This window comes from Tenrec ecaudatus, chromosome 17, assembly GCF_050624435.1.
Source record: "Tenrec ecaudatus isolate mTenEca1 chromosome 17, mTenEca1.hap1, whole genome shotgun sequence".
Lineage (NCBI taxonomy): Eukaryota > Metazoa > Chordata > Mammalia > Afrosoricida > Tenrecidae > Tenrec > Tenrec ecaudatus.
Genome location: NC_134546.1, coordinates 40,050,417 through 40,070,163, shown reverse-complemented (window position 1 = coordinate 40,070,163; position 19,747 = coordinate 40,050,417). Strand labels below are relative to the sequence as shown.

Here is a 19,747-nt window from a genome sequence, read left to right as displayed (position 1 = left end):
ACTCCATAGGAATGAGATGTGGCAGTCGGCTTCTCTAAATACTTAATGTAAAGATTCAATGTTAAGGTTCAGTATCGAGATGGCATATGGGCCCTAGTAGCCCTCTGGAGCAGTCCTGCTCTATCCTGTAGAAGCAGAGGGACCTACAGCAGTGGGCTTGGAGCGTGCCTGTCTCAGTCCTGAGCCCCTGCTGGGCGTGGGGTACCCTTGCCTTCCCAGCAAGCCGCAGCAAAGGCAGTCTCCACTCCCTCTTCTGCTTCTTTGTCTCTGCTTCCCCTGAAGGTAATGCCCCACCTCTTCCCCAGTTCCTAGACCCCATGCCCATTCATTCCTTCCTCCTCCTTGAACTACTTGCCTTCTCATTCTCCCCGTACCCTGGTTGGGCCCATCCTCTTCCAGCCCTATCAGGTTGGACTCCTTGGCGCCCCCTGCAGTCTGTACTCAACACAACAGCCAGGGAGATAGTTTGTATAAATTACTGCCTGGGTGTCTTCGGAGGAGCCTTGATGGTTCAGTGGTTAGGCATTGGGCTGTGATTTGCAAGGTCAGCAGTTCAAAACCACCCTCAGCTCCTGGGGAGGGAAAAAGGGGGGTTTCTATTCCCATCAAGAGTTATGTGCTACCCTCCCTGTGGTGTCACAGGCATAACGCCAGAGAGTTTGGTGTGGTTGGTGAGTTCCTAATGCTGCTATAACAGAAGTCCCAAGAGTTTGCTTTCTTAGTAAGACTAGAAGTCTGTCTGCCCTCTCAAGGGGAGAGTGTATATCTCACCTATGATCGGGCGTGATCCTGGATTCCTTGCTGACCCTGCCACGACATCTGTCTCCCTGCTGTGCTTGTGTATCTCTATGCCGCTCACCTCTCAGAGGTGATGGGGTGTAACACACATCCCATAGTGGTTGGAAGGACCTCCCTGACACCACAAAGAAAGCTTTCTTCCACAGGACACAGGTCAGGGGAATGCAGCTCACTCCAGACCACTGTTCCACAGAGGAACCCGGGGGAGGAGCATCTAAATGGAATGGTGTGCAGAGTGCAAGCTGATGTGCCCGCAGCATTTCCCTTGTCCAATTGACAGAGCATAGGTTGGAAAGGTGGGGATGTTAATGGGGAGTCCCCATTCTGGCTCAGCCTTCAGAGGTCACGGAAGTCACATTATGCCCCCCGGGTTCCATTTCTTCGTCCATAAAGCAGGAACATTGGCAGCAGTCTCTTTTCTGGGTGATGGTGCTGACCACATGAGACAAGACATAACAGTCGGCTTCTACAAACGGCCCGGCATGATTTTTTTTAATGTGGATGGTTTTTCTCATCAAAATTCCTTCTCAGGTTGTGTGACACTCAGCCGGTTGGCTAGCAGGAAAGGCAGGTATCGAATATCTCTGGCCTCTCCATTGTCATGGGAAGTCTACATGAACATTTATTACCCCTCCTCCTCTTTTTCCACAGCCACCGATTTATCGGGCTCCCCCTCGGGCTGAAAGCAATTGAGAGCCTCTGCTCTTCCCTCTTGTGCCCGGACATGTGGGCCGTTTGCATTCTGCCCAGAGTGCGCATAAGGGATTTGCTGGCTCATCTCTTCATTCGCTAGGGGGAAGAGGGTTGGCTTCGCCCCTTTTTCTCTTCCTTTCTTCTCCTCCTTCTCTAGCCCTGTCTCCCATCTCAGGGTCTTTGCTCTGGCTGCTGATGGCCTGGAACACTTCACCTCGAGAGGCTGCCTTCTTCAAGGGCTTCACCTAACGGATGCCACTTCCTTACCGGGCCTGCCCTCCCCTTCCCCCTTAATGCTGCCACCTGAGACGGCTGTCAGGCCCTTCACAGGAGCCAAGCCAGAGGCCCTCAAGCCGACCGAGCCCCAGGCTCACCCACATGTGTCGGAGCAGAATGTGCTCCGTAGGATTTTTCACGACTGGTGTTTCAGAAGCAGATTGCCAGTCCTTTCTAACAAGGTACTCTGGGGTGGGGACTCCAACTTAACAGTATGCACTGCCCCCCACCCACCACCCACCCCTCACCTACTCTTTTTTTTTTTCTTCCAAATAGCACCCACCATTTTCTAACATGCCACCTGATCTATTTGCAGTTGACACTCCATCTCCCATGTTGAAATGTCACCCGCATGAGGGCAGGAACTCTGTCCGTTTGATCGCCAGAGGCTCCCGAGGGCCTCGCACAGTGCCTGGTGCCAAGTACCTCCCACAGGCCCGCTAGTGAATGAAGGAAAATCCCCTGCACCGGCTCCTGTCAACTCAGAGGCTGAGTTCCCTGGGGCTCTCTTTCCCTGGGAATTCTTTTTATTCAATCATTTTATTGGGGGCTCTCACAGCTCTTATCACAACCCATGCATACAGCCATTATATCAAGTACATTTGTACATATGTTTGCCATCATCATTTTCAAAACATTTTCTTTCCATTTGAGCCCTTGGTATCAGCTCCCCATTTTCCCTCTTCCTTGCCCACCTTCCCTCCCTCGTGAACCCTTGATAATTTTTTTTCATGTCTTACAATGACCACTGTATCCCTTCACCCACTTTTCTGTTGTTCCTCCCCCTGGGGGTGAGGTTATACGTCAATCATTGTGATTGGTACCCTCTTTCTCCCCACATCTTCCCCTTACCCTCCTGGTATCACTACTTTCATTATTGGTCCTGAGAGGTTTATCTGCCCTGAATTCCTTGTGTTTCCAGCTCTTATCTCTACCAGTGTACATGCTCTGGTCTAGCCAGATTTGTAAGGTAGAACTGGGGCCATGATAGTGGGGGGGGGAAGCATTAAAGAACAAAAGAAAATTGTATGTTGCATCTGTGCTGTTCTGCACCCTGCCTGGCTCTTCTCTTCCTTGTGACCCTCCCGTGAGGATATGTCCAATTGGCCACAATGGGCTTTGGGCCTCTACTCCATGCTCTCCCTCATTCACATCGATATGATTTTTTTGATGCCTGATCCCATGGACACCTCATGATCTCACGGGTTCGTATGCTTCTTCCATATAGGCTTGGTTGCTTCCCTGCTAGATGGCTGCTTGTTTAACTTCAAGCCTTTAAGACCCCAGATGCTATATCTTGTAATAGCCAGACACCATCAGTTTTCTTCACCACATTTGCTTATGCACCCATTTTGTCTCCAGCGATCATGTGGGGAAGGTGAGCATCCCAGAATGCCAGGTTATTAGAACAAAGTGTTCTTGCATTTAGGAAGTACTTGAGTAGAGACCTAATGTCCGTCTGCTACCTTAATACTTAACATGTAAATATATGTACATGGTTATATATAAATATATATATAACCTATGGTTATATATAAATATATTTACATATGTACATGCCTATATTTAGACCTCTATAGATGTCCTTTGCCTCCTAGTTCTTTCCTCTATTACCTTTTACTTTCCTCTTGTCCTACTATCATGTTTAACCTTCATTTGGCTTTCGTTAATTCCTCTTGGCTACATTACACTTGATCAAGCCCTACCAGGCATCCTGTGCCCTCCTTGCCATTGATTTTAGATCATTTGTTGTTCCCTTGTCCCTGGGTTTGTTAGTTCCACCCTTCCTTTCCCCCACCTCCTTCTCTCCCGACCCTGGGAATTCTTATCCCCATGATCCCTGAATCCATGCCGCCAACCCACATTTCCCAGACCCCTGTGCCAAGAGTCACACCCTCCCCACCTACTGGGCTCAACACAACTGCTACACCACCAGAGCTCTGTTCTGACAGCACCATTGTGGCTCATGCTCTGTGAGATTTGATAGCTCTGCACAAACACAAAGACCATCCCAACCGGGTGATGTCGGCAGGGCTGTGGTCCAGTGGGGAGAAAGGGGCCTGGCAAGTAGGCAGAACAGACCAAATGGAGAAGATTGTCCCCAGAAAGCTGGAGAGGTTGGTTCCGCCCTCATCTGAACCTCTGTGTGTTTGATGGCCCCGTGATGAACACCTGCAGCATGCAAGGTGGGGAGGTAGAAGGGATGTGGGATTCGGAGCTCTGCACACCTGAGCTGGAATCCGGCATCTTCCATCTCCTGTCACCTTGGCAAGGTCTTCAACCTCTCTGAACCTCAGCCTTCATCTTCCTCTGCCACACAGGTCCCCTGAACGCAAACTCATGCCCTTGACCCAGCGCAGGCATAGCAAGTCTCGGGTGACCGATGCATACGTGTTTCAGAGCAAAATCACAGGTGCGCTCTTTGACCCAAGGCCCTGTTAGGCCTCAAGAGTGGGATGGAAAGAACCTGTGTGTGAGGCCGGGGGCCTGTTCTTTCCCTCAAGGTACTTGTCGGAATGTGAGTTCTCTCACCTGGCCTCCGGGGAAGGGAGGCCTTCAAAAAGTGTGTGGAGAAATAGAGTGAGAATGTAATGGAATTTCTCTGTGAACTTTTTGAAGCTCCCTCATAAAATGGGCATAACAACACCTCCGGCCCAGAGTTGCTCTGAGGAGCGAGTGTGTGGGGACAGCAGCAGAGTGTGTCCTCGGCGCCAGGTTTAAAAACTGCCCGCCATCCATCCAGTTCATTCCCACTCACAGCGGCCCTACAGGACAGGGTGGAACTCCCCCTGTGGGTTTCCAAAGCTGTCAATCTTATAGGAACAGTAAGTCTCATCTTTCTCCCGAAGAGCAGCTGGTGGATTCAAACTTCTGACCCTGTGGTTAACAGCCTGACATGTCATCTCCTGTGCCACCAGGCCTCCTTTGGCATTGGGTAGGGGGCTCCCTAACTCCACTCTCTTCCATTGTTTCTGTAAGCCAGGGAGAAGATGGCTTCCACTCCCTCCACGGCGGCTGAAAACAGAACACCCAGTTGGAGCCAGGCCACCCACGCCACTTTGGTTCACCACTTAGCCTCCAGCCAGAGGTTCAGACCAGCCCCCTCTTCCCATAGCCATGTTAGCAGGGGGCTAGCAGGTCAGTCTCATCGTGAAAACTCACCATGGCCCACGAGATGCTTCCCCGGCTACAGCTGGCAGCACGGCTTGTTTCCAATTGCCCTCATATCGTTATTAGTCCTCAACCAGGGCCACCTGCTGTGGAAAGAGGTGGGAGTGGAACCAAGAGCTGGGACAACTATTCAGTAGAACCAGACCCCTAACCCAGGGACAAGGGAACAACAAGAGATCTAAACTCAATGTCTGGAGGGCTTAGAATGCCTGGTAGGGTTCAGTCAAGTGCAATGTAGCCAAGAGGAAGTACAGAGAGCTAAATGAAGGTCAAACATGATACTGGGACAGGTGGGAAATAAAGGAAATAGAGGAAAGAACTAGGAAGCAAAAGATAGTTATAGAGGTATAAAATGGGCATGTACATATATAAATATATTAATATATTATGATAGGGATATAGGTCTATGCACATATATTTATAGGTTAAGAATCAAGGTAGCAGATGGACATTGGGCCTCTACTCAAGTACTCCTTCAATGCAAGAACACTTTGTTCTAGTAACCTGGCATTCTATGATGCTCACTTTCCCAACACGATTGCTAAAAACAAAACGGGTGCATAAGCTAATGTGAAGAAAGCTGAAGGTGCCCGGTTATTACAAGATATAGCATCTGGAGTCTTAAAGGCTTGAAGTTAAACAAGAGGCCATCTAGCAGGGAGGCAACAAAACCCACATGGAAGAAGCATATCAACCCATGGGATCACGAGGTGTTGATGGTATTGGGCATCAGAAGACTCAAAGCAAACAACCATTTCAATGTGAACGAGAAGGGGATCAGAGTGGAGACCCAAAGCCCATCTGTAGACAGAAGGGTCACAAGAAAGGAGCGATTCAGCCAGGGTTCAGTATAGCACCAACAATACTCAACACTCCTCTAGTTCTTTAATGCTTCCCCCCTCCACCCCACTTTCATGACCCCAGTTCTACCTTACAAATCCAGCTAGACCAGAGCATGTACACTGGTACAGATAAGCGCTCTCGACACACAGAATCCAGGACAGTTAAACCCCTCAGGACCAATGAGAGTAGTAATACCATGAGCAAAGGGGAAGGTGGTGGGAGACGCAGGAGAGGGGGAACCAATCAGAATGATCGACATACAACCCTCCCCCCCAACCCCCCACCCCCACCCCCCTGCCCCAGGGCTGTGGTTGACTTGGCCTTTGTCCCCTCAATGGCGACCCTGGACTCAGTCTTCTCTGCTCTCTCGGTAGGGGTCAGCAGGGGGTGATGATCTCATCCCAGAAAGGAATTAGTCATCAGAGAAACAGGGAGAGGCAGGAGGGAGGCCAGCTCTATGTAAATGAGTCAGCTCCTGGGGGCCTATCTTGACAGCTGCTCCCCAGGAGAGGTCATTAAGCTGGAGCTACCCAGAGGCAGAAGCAGTTAACCAGCTTTTAATAACTCATTTTGCTGAAAGATTTCTGGTGAGGAGAGAAAACGTGAACCCCACAGCTGAAGCGCTGAGCGGGCCGGCAGGGGAGGCTGAAGGCAGCCTCTAACCCGGTGGCAGGGGAAGCAGTGCCAGTGCCAAGCCGCAGCCCCGATTTGGGAGTTACTTGCCCTGTCTCATATTTGCCGAAATGTTTCCAATGGCCAAAGATGTGCAGCCCGTGTGACACTGTTCTTTTTATCACCCACGCCCCAAAGAAGAAGACAGAAAAGCAAATACCAACACAGGGTGAGGGCGGCTCTCTGAGCAACCAGTTCACTGCGGAGGGGCCGAGAAAACACCAGCCCCTGTTCTCAGCCTGCTAGACAACCCCACAAACCAACACCCACTACCCTCAAGTTGATTCCAACTCAGAGCAGCTCTATACTGGGGTTCCAAAACTTCAGATATTGACAGCAGCAGACAGCCTCAACTTTCTCCTGCTGCGCAGCAGGTGGGTTTGAACTGTAACCTAATGCACAGGGCCACCAGCCCTCGAACAGCAGAAAATCCAACAGCCTATCACCACAGCTTTCCCAAAACAACCCCGTTTCCTCACATCCCATTGTCACGCATGCCACCCATGCCACGCTCAACTGGAGAGGGTGGTGGCTCTAGCTGGCACCAGGGGCAGGTCAATGGCAGAGTTAGCCTTGGGCCTGTACATGGGAGATTTTACCGTTACCAAGATTCCTACGGAATGAATTTACCATGCCACTTTCACAACAGAACACAAATCCTGCCTCCGTAAACCACCAGGAGAGCTTCAGCCCCTGCGCTGATCCAGCTGGTCTGGGTGCGCCTGGCACTGGGATCGCTGGACGTTTCCCAGGTCCTTCTGTTGGGATACAGAGCTGAGAACTGTTACTCTCCACAACAAGCAACCTCTTTCTTCTTTCTTCTTTGTGTGAAGCCTCTCTTCCTGGTCACGCGGGCTCCTTCCTCTAGTTTCCAGGCCCAGGTTAAGCAGTGTTTGCTCTGGGATCGTAGGCCGGCTACTGCATCTCCTTGTCTTTTGCTGCTCCGTGTGACGCAGGTTACTGCGCTAAGAAATGGGACTGACAGCAATGCTCACTGTAGTTCCTCGACTCGGAGGTACCTCTGAATGCACTAGCACTGTCCGTGTCATCAAGAATTAAAAAATGCTGCCAGGTAAACTCCGCCAGGCCATCGATTGTAAAACACGCTCAGGCTATAAAGATGCTAAAATGTGGAGGGCAAGAAACACGTGGCTTAGACTCGACACACACTTCCTCGGAAGGGCGCTGTGAGCATTAAATGAACTGATAGACAGGACTGAAGAGAGGGAGATCTTGGTACCTCCAAAACCTCACTGCTTCCGAATCCATCCCCACAGAACGGCCCCTGTGGGTTTCCAAGGCTGCAGCTCTTAGAGGGAGCAGAAAGCCTCCTCTTGGTTTGGAACTGGATGAGCATCCCAACAAGTTATCCCCAGGCCACCGGGGCGCCTAGGTTAGTGAGTTAAAAATAACGGCTGTTATTTTGATTCACCCTCAATTGTTCATTCTTCATTAAATTCTGTACCGACCTGCCTCCGCCATTCGTTCTCTAGGCCCCACTACCACAAGAAGGCCCCAGGCAAAGCCAGGGAATGACTCGGTGGCCCATGGAGACACCATTGCAGGCAGCCATGAGGCTGCTGCCCTTTGTCCTCTCAGTTGTCCAGCCCTTCCCCCAGAGGACAGGGCCAGGAGGCCCCCTCCTTCCCAAGAATCAGTGTCTAGACTCCACCCATAAGAGAACCTGTCAACTCCCTGCCCCTAGCCCTCCACCCCATGGTGTACCTGGCCACCTGGCCTCCAAGAAGCCATCTCCCACTGTTCTCTTTACGAGCGGAAGCTGGACAGCCCAAGAGGTAGCGTGGCCCTGAACCAGGCACCGTCGTGTGCAAGCCTTGTGCTCCTGGATTCTTAGAGTGAGGCCACCAGTGCCTCTTCCCGCCCGTCCCGAGGCACGGCCCAAACCAGCTGGGTGCATCAGGAAAGCTTACCGCAGAACTGTGCCAAGCAGACAACTGGGACCATGGACAGCGTCGTCAAATTTTGCAAATAAAAACACAGGACAGCTGGTTACATTTTAATGTCAGATAAACAACTAATCTTTTTTTAAAAATAAACATGCCCCATGCTCCAGTTTAGAGATATACACACTCTCCAAAGACCAGCTCATTAGGTGAAAAGCATTGTTGTGTGAAAAAGGAGGGCGATCACACCGGAGCTTAACATGCAGCAAACCTATGTTGTCACATGGATGCCAAGTTCCATCAGTGCCTCACCGCCAGGACGTATCACCTCAACCGTCACCATCACCATCACCTCAGCATTTGTGCAAAATCCATGTCGGGGGTTCATGTGTTGTGTCGTGAATTTGAAGTGTCGGATCAGGAGACAGTCCGAGGAGTGAGTGAATTGAAAGGAGATGTGTTGTGGTGCAGATGTTCATATGTCCCAGGGCATTCCGTATTTTATCTGGCAATCCCGGTGTTTCCGTCTTTGCCCATCGCCGCCCCCAGCTCAGCGCTGTTAGTCACACGCCCTCATAGTTCTAAACATTTGCTTTTAGTCATCTAGTCAACAAATGGCTGTCCGTGCCTACTTTGTGCAAGATTCCCCTCTTCTCTGTGGAGGGTAGATTAATGCTAACGAGCTCGCATTGAAGGAGTCTTGGCGTGCCGGGCGCTGTTCTTAGGGCTGCGCGTGTCTCCGCTGTGTGTCTGTATAAGCGCATACTATTATCATCTCCATCTCACTAATGGGGATATTGAGGCAAAGAGAGATTTAATTTGCTTCAAGACCCACAGTGAAGGCATCTCGGAGCTAGGATTCAGTCAGACGCCAAAGAGCCAATGACATGTAGCCCCTGTTTGCAGGGAGTCCCCATTCTCATTGTGGAGACAAGCCCCCAAAGATAGTTAGCACAGTATGTCGCCAATTTGATCATGAGCGGTGATTCAAGTCCTGGCTGTTCAAAATAAGGTTCGCTGGTCAGCTTCGGAGGCATCGCCTGGAGGCAGGTGAAACCTAAAAAGTCACAGGCTCCACCCAAGACTCCACGAAGCAAGGGTTCCATTTATGCACTCAACGAACCTGCCCCCCCCCCCATTGCTACGAACTGTCCACCGTCCTTGACCATGCAGTGTGACTATAACTTTAAAAATGTCACTGCTTGACAAAGTGCCGCTCTTGATTCTTCCTCTGAGTAGAGTCCGGCATGGCCCAAGGAAACACAAAAGTGACCGGAGGTGACCAAATGCACTCTCTAGGTCAGATTCGCTTGCGGGGCACTGAATCGCGTCACCTAGTTCTTCTTGCATGTAGAAGTCATGTTCACCCAGAAGGTGCCCCGAAACGTCCAGCCATGTAGACTCTGGTTTCCCTTATTTCGTCTCTCTTTGCTCCTCCGTCGTGGGAACCCGTCACCCCAGCCCTGCGCTAAGTTAGACCGCAGCCTGACGAACACACTCTGGCTGGGGTAGTACCGCTTACAGCAGGGGTGCCTATTACATTTCACAGGTGAAGAAACGGGGCTCAGAGAAGTCAGTGACTTCCCGCTACCTCTCGGCTTTTAGGAGACACAAACCATTCTGTTCAAGGCAGTGCAATTTCCTTAATTCTGGGCTGTTTGGTGTTTGAGTTGCTTGCAGGAATGGATGGGCTCTTGCACCTGGAGCCCAGAGGTAGGGCGGTTGGATTTCACAGGTCACCAGTCACCAAGACCTGTCTTTCAGACTGCCCCCTCTCTACCTTCCTGTAGCTCCGCTTCATCTCGAGGCGGGCTGCTCCTCAGAGCCCCATGCAGCTCCCAAGTAGCTGCTCCTGGAGCCACGTCCTGCTCCTTGAATCCCACCAACTCTCTCCTAAGAGTGGGGGAACTTTTAACCAGAAATGCTCAGACCCCACTCCTCATCCTATTGGCCGGAATGTGGCCACAGGCCTATTCTTGAGCTAATCACGATTGCTATAGGAGAGCCCTGCCCTGTTTGGCTGAATCCGCTTAAGTTAAAAAATAAATTAAAAACTCACTGCCATTAAGTCAACCCTGTGGCTTTCCGGGACTGTAGCCATTTACGGGGAACAGAAAGCCCAGTCTTTCTCCCTTGGAACCTTGTGGTTTTGAACTGCCGGCCATGCAGATCGCATGCAGTCCAGGGATTAACCATGACGCCTCCAAAGCACAGTAAAATTGCCCCTATGCGTTTCCAAGAATGTAACTCTTTGCAGGAGTAGAAATCCCCATCTATCTCCTTCCAAGCAGCTGGTGGTTTCAAACCTCTGAACCTGTATAGTTTGCAGCCAATACTCCACCAGGGCTCTCTCAGCTATCCCGTAAGGGGCTTGGGCTATGCTGTTTGGTCGAGACTACTAGAGCCCATTTCAAGAACGGAGAGAGGGGCATTTTCCACGGGCCTGGCTGCTACCTGGTCGGAGTTGGGGAGAATGGTAGTTACAGACATAGCTGTTGTGTCATCAGTGAAGTGTCCACGCCTTACAGGTCCCTGGAAGTATAAATGGAAAGATTTTTCATTGAGTAGACTCCATCCAGGATACCTGGTAGCGTCCCCTTTGCAAGGAAAGTGTTTCGGTCCATGTGCACCAATCTCATCAGAGGACATTTGTTAAAAGAGAGATCCCAGGACCACGTCCCTCAAAAACCTGTGGCGTGGGACCTGCCTTGGGATCTGAGGTTTACGCAGACCTCCCTGTTGCTATGGATCCTGCTAACCCGGACTGGTACCACTCTCAGAGGTCACCTTTCAACCAAACGAGAGACTGGCCTATAACATTAACGGTCACCCCTTCAGGAATGTTCCTTAGCACAATCAACTGTGCCCAGAGGCTGAGGCAGGAGACCTGGAGACCCAGGAAAGGAGGAGGCAAGGTGGAAGTGGGAACAGCACCAACACCTCGTGGGGCTAGCACTCCATGTGGCAGGACGATCGGTGTGCGCATCGTTGGATGGGAAACTAATGTTCGATGCAGACTTTCATCTCAGACACAATAAACTGTCCAAACACCAGGCAAAACCATCATGCCCAGACAGCATGTACAAACCAGGGCAGTCCCAAGCCACAGGAGCCTGGTTTTACAGTGGGTTACTGCTAACCTTCCAGGCCAAGGGTTCAAACCCACCGGTCTCTGTGGGAGAAAGATGACGCTGTCTGTTCCAGTAAAGATGTGAGGTCTCAGGAACCCTCTGTGGGGCCACTGTGGAATCCACTCACTGGCAGTGGGTTTGTTGAAGTTTTGACTTTGTAGTAAGAGACTCTCCCTCCCTCCCCTTCTCAACCCTGGTAGCCACTAAAGAATGTTGCTTTCTGTGACTAAACCTATCCCTGACTTTTTATAAGAGTGATACCACACATTTGTCCTTTTGTGATTGACAGATTTCCTCTAGATCTGTCTGTGTTATGTTTGAGGACTCATCACGATTCTCCATCACTGCAGTGTTCCATTGTTTGTCAACACCACAGTTTGTTCATCTACTCATCCACGGATGGAAACTTGTTTCCATCTTCCTTCTATTATGCATAACGCGATGGACATGGATAACAAAAACAAACTCCCTGCCAGTGAGTCGATGCCAACTCATAGGACAGGGTAGAACTGCCCCTACAGGTTTCTGATAATGTAACCGTTTACAGGAGTAGAAATCCCCGTCTTTCTCCCTCGAGGCCGCTGGTGGTTTCGAATTCCTGACCTAGATCACAGCCCAACCCATAACCACTGCACCACCAGGGCTCCTTGAACCTGGGTAGACATACGTCTATTCACGTCACTGCTCTTGCTGCTCAACGATATAGGATTCGAAATGGAATGACTAGTTCACATGTGTTTCTAGTTTTTGAGAAAACACTATACCACTTTCCATAGTGGCCGTACCACGTCGCAATCCCACACAATGTATGAGAGCCCCAGACTCCCACCACCTCACCTGCATCCGTGGATTTCTACCTCTTTGTCAGAGCTCTGTTTGTAGGAGGGAGGTGGCTTCTCACTGTCTTTTGGATCCATCTCTCTACTGACTACTGACTACTGATCACCAACCTCCTCTTGTGTCTGCTAGTCGCCTGAATGCTCTCTTTGGTGAAGCCACGGCCTTTGTCCTCTTTTTCATTGGATCGTCTGTCTTCCTGTTGTGGAGGCTTTGACGTTTTCTGTATATTAGCACTTAGGCCTTTGTCAGATATGTCATTACCCCAAAATGCAAACACACACACACACACACACACACGTAGCTTCTCTTTTTCTTCTTTTGGCTAGGGCTTTTGTGCCACGATGATCTAGCTTCTCTTCTGTTTGAGCATTGTTGTTCTTGTTTGATAGTGTTATGTGTGCCATAGATTTGGACACCCGGGTCCAGCTTTGTCCCTGTGTTATCTTCCGGGAACTTTATCATTTTAGGTTTAACACTCAGGTCTTTGATTCCTTTGGAATTTGTTGCTGTGTGGGGTGTGCCATGTGGATCCGGTTTCATTTTTCCGCAATTTAATTCCCCGTTTTGCCAACACCATTTTGTAGAAGAAACTCTCTCTTCCCCACCAAGTGGCCTTCGACCATTTTGTCCCCACGTGGTTATCAATAGTGCCCCCTTTCACTCTCAGAGAGGACCCCAGACTGGGCAGCACATCTCCTTTCCCACAGCCCAGTGGGCAGTCCAGAGCCCAGCAGGAAAAGGTGCCTGGGCAGGACGACACTCCCCAGAAAAGGGGCTCAGGCTTCTGGGCCGGCTCAGCCACTTACAAGCTGTGACTTGACGGGGCCTGCTCCTCCTGGGAACCACAGAGGCCCTGTCACGGGGCTCCACTGCGAAGGCGGCATCAGACAGGCGGTGGGAGCGTCACAGCTTTAGTCAGAGTGGCAATAATAAAGCCCCCAAGTGTCTGTTCTTTGCAAACTGGATGGCAGATCAATTGTGGTATAAACAAAATAGCAGGCTTGCGGCGAACCCACTGGGGGCAGAGGACGCCTCTGCGGGGTGTGACTGGGAGAAGAAGGCATGGTTGGGGTGCTTGGGTTGACCTTTTCTCTGGCTGAAGCTTCCAGGAAGGCCCTTCTCCTGAGCAAGGCTGGCTCCCTGCACATCGCTGGAACTTGAGAAATCTCCACCACCCCACCTCCAACTCAAGGACGCAACCAGGTTGTCAGTGGCAGCGTGTGGGCCCCACGAGTTTGGCATGCATCCCCGGGCTCTGAGCCTCTTGAGGTTGATGGGGAAGGAGGCTGGACTGTGGCCCTCACCTTATCCCAGAGCCCGTGAGAGGGTGATCTGCAGCTAGCCACAGGAGGGTGGGATGGGCACAGGAGTCTGACCATAGGAATTGGGGCAGAACATGTTCCCTGACCGCACTCTGTGCTGGGCCGCCCTCCTGACATGCCTGTGCCCTTCATTCTGGGCAGAGTGCCTTGCAGTGGGCCAGGCAAAGATGTGCTATCTCTTTGGTCCTACACTCACAGGTGGTTACGCTGACCAGAAGCTGAGCCAGGTCACCGGGCTAGCCTGCGGGGGGCGGGTGGGGGGGAGATAGCCAGAGAGAGCCGTGCCACATCCCAGCACAGAGCCTACTGGCAGCAGAGGAAATAGGGGCTGTAAGGAGCCCCTGAGAAACCCAGCGTGGGGCCTTTAAGAAGCAGGCCAGATGCCCCCTGTGCCTGTCTTTTCCATCATATCCCGGAGCCAGCATGATGCCCGCCAGTCCTCCAAAACCAGCCAAACTCACTGCCAACTCATGGTGACCCTACAGAGCAGGATAGACCTTCTCCTGTGGGTTTCTGAGGCTGTAACTCTCTATAGGAGTAGAAAGCCCCATCTTTCTCACAAGGGAATGGGGGCTGGTGAGTTTGAACCACTGGCCTTGTCAGCTACCCCACCAGGGTCCTTCCTTGATAACGTTCACTGAAGGACTGGATAGGTGGGTGTGAGGACGGGGAGGACGGAAGGATAGGGGACAGTAGGTCTCCTTCTGGGTTCACCACCCAGGGAAGAGGCCCAGACCAGGAAAACAGACTCCTAGGGAGTCCAGACACCTGGAAATGCACGTGGGGGTGGCTAGGTAGGGGTTGTGAGCAGGGGACCCCGAGGAATGTAAGGAGGGTAGCATATGTGGTCAGCCAGACAGCCCGCATGTCATCCCCACTGCCATTCCCTAGCCTGGGCCTTGTTGCACAGCCCCACTTGCCTGAGTTGTGTCAGGAGAAGGTGCCACGTGCATCTTGGTAGAGGCATTAAAGGAGAAGCAGTGGCCCCTCCCCGCTGCCCCAGGTCAAAGGGTAGCAGTGGCCAGTGGATTCCGGGGGACAGGAGTCCTAACTATAAGGGCAGGCCCCTCCCACCTTAAACGGTCAGTCCTGGGAGACATCACCTCTCCCCTTCCCCCAGGAAGGCAGATTCCTAGGTGCCCTTGGGAGACAATCTGGTGCTGTACAAAGAGCCGGGTTTTCGACCCTGGCAGGGCTAGCTTTCAGCCTCAGCTCTGCTGTTTCAGCGCTGTGGAATGTTGGCAAGCTGCTCACCCCCTCGTGCTGCTGTTGAATGGCCATATGCCTGCCTCACAGGGTTGCTGTCTGGTGGAATGATAGCACAGGGCTGTCACAGTGTGTGGCATTTGTCACTGGTAGGTGACGAGCCTTTACCACCACCCAGAAAACCAACCCCACTGCCAACAAGATGATTACTACAGGGCAGATCTCCCACAGAGCCGGTAGCGGTTTCGAACCGCTGACCTTGCCATTAGCAGCCCAACGCATAACCCACTATGCCACTAGAGCTCTAGTGCCTGGAGGAAACCCAGGAGCCAGCTCATTACATGACTCGACCCGGGGAATGCCTTTGTCTTCATTCCTTCATAGTGTCTTGGGCGGGTGCTAGTTTTCCAAATACAAATTTCAAGAATTTTGAGATTTGAGGCTCATCCTCAAGTGTTGAGAATCCAGTCCAGTCTCAATCAGATCTTCAAATTCGCTTCTCATCCAGGGTCTCTTCTCCCTCCTTTCATCCCTGCAGCCACCAGAGCTCTCCCGCAGCTTGGGCTCATGGGGCTGCCTCCAGGGCCCTCTTTCTCGGACGGAGGCCCCATATTGGACAATAGTCCCATCCCCAGGGTGGGAGAGTCACTCTCCGACTTACCTCCGTGACCTCCTCTCACCTGTCCCCAGGCCTCCTCCCTTCAGGCTTGCCTGCCAGCCCCTGCGTTCCTCCCGGACAGGGCCCACTGTCCCATGTCAGTTCCATGCCTCCTCCATGCAGTGAGGCCTGAAGGTGCAGATGGTTCCCACTGCTGCGCCCCCTCCTGGGCCTCCCCACTCCTGCCAACCTCCTGCCCAGACAAGTCTCCAGCACAGCTCCAAACACCCAGAACTTTGCCCCAGCTCAGCCCCAGTGCTCCTGGGTGAGCCGCCAGTGTCTGCTGGGCAGTGAGCTGCCACCAGGAGGGTCTCCAGAACCTTCCCCCACCCCACCTGGTTAGGGTAGAGAAGGTTGCAGCCCTCCCCACTTCACACCATCTCTCTCCCTGCACTCCTCTCCTCCCTCCACCCGGGAGAAGGCAGTGTAGCCTGGAGATGTGGTGGGGTTTGCTGTGTCCAGCATGGATGTCTAGTATTTCCCATCAAACTCGGAATAATGCATTGCATGATGTTCTCAGCTTTGGGGAATCAACTGGGGGGAAAACATCCTAAAATATAGGAACAGCTCACTCAGCATCCTCTTAAGCAAAGGACTGATTTTTCCAGGCTCAGGATTTTCCATCTGCTAGATGTCTTCTTTTCTCTGAATGCATAGAATGTTGTTTACTGATCTAGACACCAGGGTAGAAGCCGAGATATATGGACAGAAGTCTGTCCCCCAACTAGCTGGACGTAGCATGCCCTCTGTCCCTGCTGCTTCACCTAGGCAGTGAGAGTTAGGGAGATCGGAAGTAAGGTTCCTTACAGTTCCCACTAGAGCCCTTGGGGCGGAGGTAAATGGTTAATGCTGTTGGCCGCTAACAGAAAGGTTGGAAGAGACCTTGACAGTCAAAAGACTGGAGGAGTTTACCTTCAGGCAAAAAGCCATTGAGAAAAACTATACAGAGTGAAGACCCTCTGGGAATGGCTTGAGTCAGAATCAGCTGGACCGCAGCTGGTGCTGATAGCATTCTAACAGCCTAGGGACTTCAATATGTTTTTCTTAAAATGCGATTACAACTTTTTAACTTATTACAGTTTAAGAAATGATTATGTAGCTAATACCCATGTGACTGACCATCGCCCAAGTCAGCAGTTTATTCTTACTACCCTAGCCAGCCCCTTGCACCCCCTTCCAGTCACCCTCCCCCCCCTGCCAACCTCCAAACCAAAGTTCTGACTGATCAAGATACTTCTGTGCATTTCCTTATCATCTGACCAGTCAAATAGGCAACCTTGTATGCTAAATACTGCAGTCTCAGTTTGCCTAGTTTTGAATTTTGTATAACTAGAATACAGAATACATTGCTTGTGCCCAGCTTCTTTTATTCAGCATTTTGTTGGCCCAACTGTATCCATTTTGTAGCAAATAACTATAGTCTGTGCTTTTTTGTTGCTGTGTAGTATTCCCCAGCTTATGTTGCTGAAGATTTGGGTGATCCATCTAAGACTCCCTTGAGTCATTCATTAAGCAACGTGTAGAGACTGTGGTCAGGCAACTGGACATTTCCCACGGGAAACCTAGAGAATTATTAGCAAACAGGCTTCAGAACTTAGCCTGAAATTAATACAAGAATTGTTTCCCCCTGGCCAGTTTAGGGAACCAGTAAGCCGAATGGAGCAACACTCTTCGACACCTTGGTCCCGGGCTGGCCCCCATTCCACTGGCAGCGTTGGCCTTGAAGTAAACAGGGACGCCCCCTGAATGTCTGCTACCTCCTGTATTGAAAGGTGCCATGATGTTGCTGTCAGGTCAGAGTCCAAGCATGGAGTAAATCTTCCACCACGATCGCAAACCCCAGCCCACAGCCAGAGTCAGGCGGCCCTGGGCCGCACGAGAGATGGCAGCTGGCACCAGGAGGGGCTTGGACAGGGGCAGGCTGCTGCTGGGCAGGGCCCTGAGCAGCATGGTGGGAGCCAGCCCTTTTGCAGAAACCAACTGAGAAAGACTCTCCCTTAACTACTGTGTCTCCAAGTAAGTGCAGCCCCTAAAGCAGGGGTTCTCAACCTATGGGTCTTGACCCCTTTGGGGGTCGAAGGACCCTTTCACTGGGGCCACCCGATTCATAACAGTAGCAAAATGACAGTGATGAAGTAGCATCGAAAATCATTTTATGGTTGGGGGATCACCACAACATGAGGAACCGTATGAAAGGGTCAAGGCATTAGGAAGGTTGAGAACCACTAAGCTAAAGCGAATGATCCGGCTCTAAAGCAATAGGCATCTGCCCAGGCGGCACAGCAAACCTCCCAGGACGTTCACAACCCAAGCCAAGGCCCAGACCCAGGCTGAAGCCAAACCTTAGCTGCACCCACAGCGATAAAAGCACCAGGCTGAGAGCTTCACTCTCCACCCCTTCCCCAGAGGTGTAGGCTCAATTCTTTGTCAGTGCCACAAAGTCCTTTCCAGAGACTGTTAAATATAGCTCTCTGGTCACCAGGGTGAGCGCGCAGCTCCAGGTTAGCCGCAGCCCTGGCAGAGCTGTCTTTCCAGAGCGCTCGGCGGCTGGGTGTGCTTGGGGGAAAGGAGCCGCTGAGTGGACACACGTGTGCTTTATGTTCATCTCCGTGGGTGCACGTGTGCAATTGGGCCTGTTGTGTGGGTCCCGCGTAACTCTTCTGCCCCGTGCATTTTGAATTCTATATCCTCAAGATGAAGGGCCATGTCCCTTCCGTCAGTGTGATTGCTAAGATCAGGCACCTTATATCGTGACCTCAAGTGAGAGAAACGCAAGGGCCACTTTCGCTGGAGCTGCGTGTTGCCACGCCGCACCCATACGCCGCGGGCACCCTGGTGCTGGTAGGGACCGCCAGTCAGGCCCCATCCTCCGCTGACCCTTGCGCTGTCTCTGCAGGTTTTGGCATGACCACCCCGGCGACGGTGGGCGGAAAGGCCTTCTTGATCGCCTATGGGCTGTTCGGCTGTGCGGGGACCATCCTGTTCTTCAACCTCTTCCTGGAGCGCATCATCTCGCTGCTGGCCTTCATCATGCGCACCTGCCGGGAGCGCCAGCTGCGCCGCAGCGGCCTGCTGCCCGCCACCTTCCGCCGCGGCTCGGCGCTGTCCGAGGCCGACGGCCTGGCCGGCTGGAAGCCCTCGGTGTACCACGTGCTGCTGATCCTGGGCCTGTTCGCCGTGCTGCTGTCGTGCTGCGCCTCGGCCATGTACACCAGCGTGGAGGGCTGGGACTACGTGGACTCCCTCTACTTCTGCTTCGTCACCTTCAGCACGATCGGCTTCGGAGACCTGGTGAGCAGCCAGCACGCGGCGTACCAGCACCAGGGCCTCTACCGCCTGGGCAACTTCCTCTTCATCCTGCTCGGCGTGTGCTGTATCTACTCGCTCTTCAACGTCATCTCCATCCTCATCAAGCAGGTGCTCAACTGGATGCTGCGCAAGCTGAGCTGCCGCTGCTGCGCGCGCTGCTGCCCGGCGCCCGGCGCGCCCCTGGCCCGGCGCAATGCCATCACGCCCGGCTCCCGGCTGCGCCGCCGCCTGGCCGCGCTCGGCGGCCACCCCGCGGCCCGCGACAGCGACGCCGAGGGCCGCCGCCTGTCCGGCGAGCTCATCTCCATGCGCGACCTCACCGCCTCCAACAAGGTGTCGCTGGCGCTGCTGCAGAAGCAGCTGTCGGAGACGGCCAACGGCTGCCCGCGCGGCGCGTGCGTGCACACGCGCCAGAACGGCTTCTCGGGCGGCGTGGGCGCGCTGGGCATCATGAACAACCGCCTGGCCGAGACCAGCGCCGCCCGGTAGGCGGCCGCGCGCCGGGACCTCCCCGCGCCAGCCCCGCGCCCGGGGTCCGGGCCGCGCTGCTCGCCGCCGCTGGCGCTTTCTTAATCTTGAGCCAATAAAATGAAACAAACTAACGGAACACTTTTTTTTTTAATGAAATGGTATTGGGCCGGGTCAGAGGTTCTCCGGGGCCGTTGCGTGGCGGGTCCTCTCGTGGAGAACCGCAGCCCCAGCCGAGACGTCCTGGGCGGGCTGGGTCCCGAGGGCTCGCCCCTCCCTGCCCCACCCCGCACCCCCCTCCCCCGGTCCCGTCCAGGCGCCCGGGCCGCCCGCTGCCCCGGCAGATGGTGCCCTTCCTGCGGTTCTGAACGACGGCCGCGGCATTTCCACTCCGGGCCCTGCCTCGCAGCTTCCTCCCGGGGGCAGAGTGAGAATAGTCACAGTTTTGACAGGTGG

The 19,747-nt window shown here is 52.8% G+C and overlaps 1 protein-coding gene across 1 annotated transcript in view; it reads left to right on the top strand.

Annotated features, from left to right (window-relative positions):
* Positions 1–19,397, top strand: part of KCNK12 (potassium two pore domain channel subfamily K member 12) — a 58,390-nt gene extending 38,993 nt beyond the window's left edge. The window contains exon 2 of the mRNA XM_075535775.1: positions 18,411–19,397. Coding sequence (XP_075391890.1) covers positions 18,411–19,312 — 902 coding nt within the window. The 3' untranslated portion in view covers positions 19,313–19,397. The remainder of the gene's footprint in view (positions 1–18,410) is intronic.
* Positions 19,398–19,747: the final 350 nt, after the last annotated feature.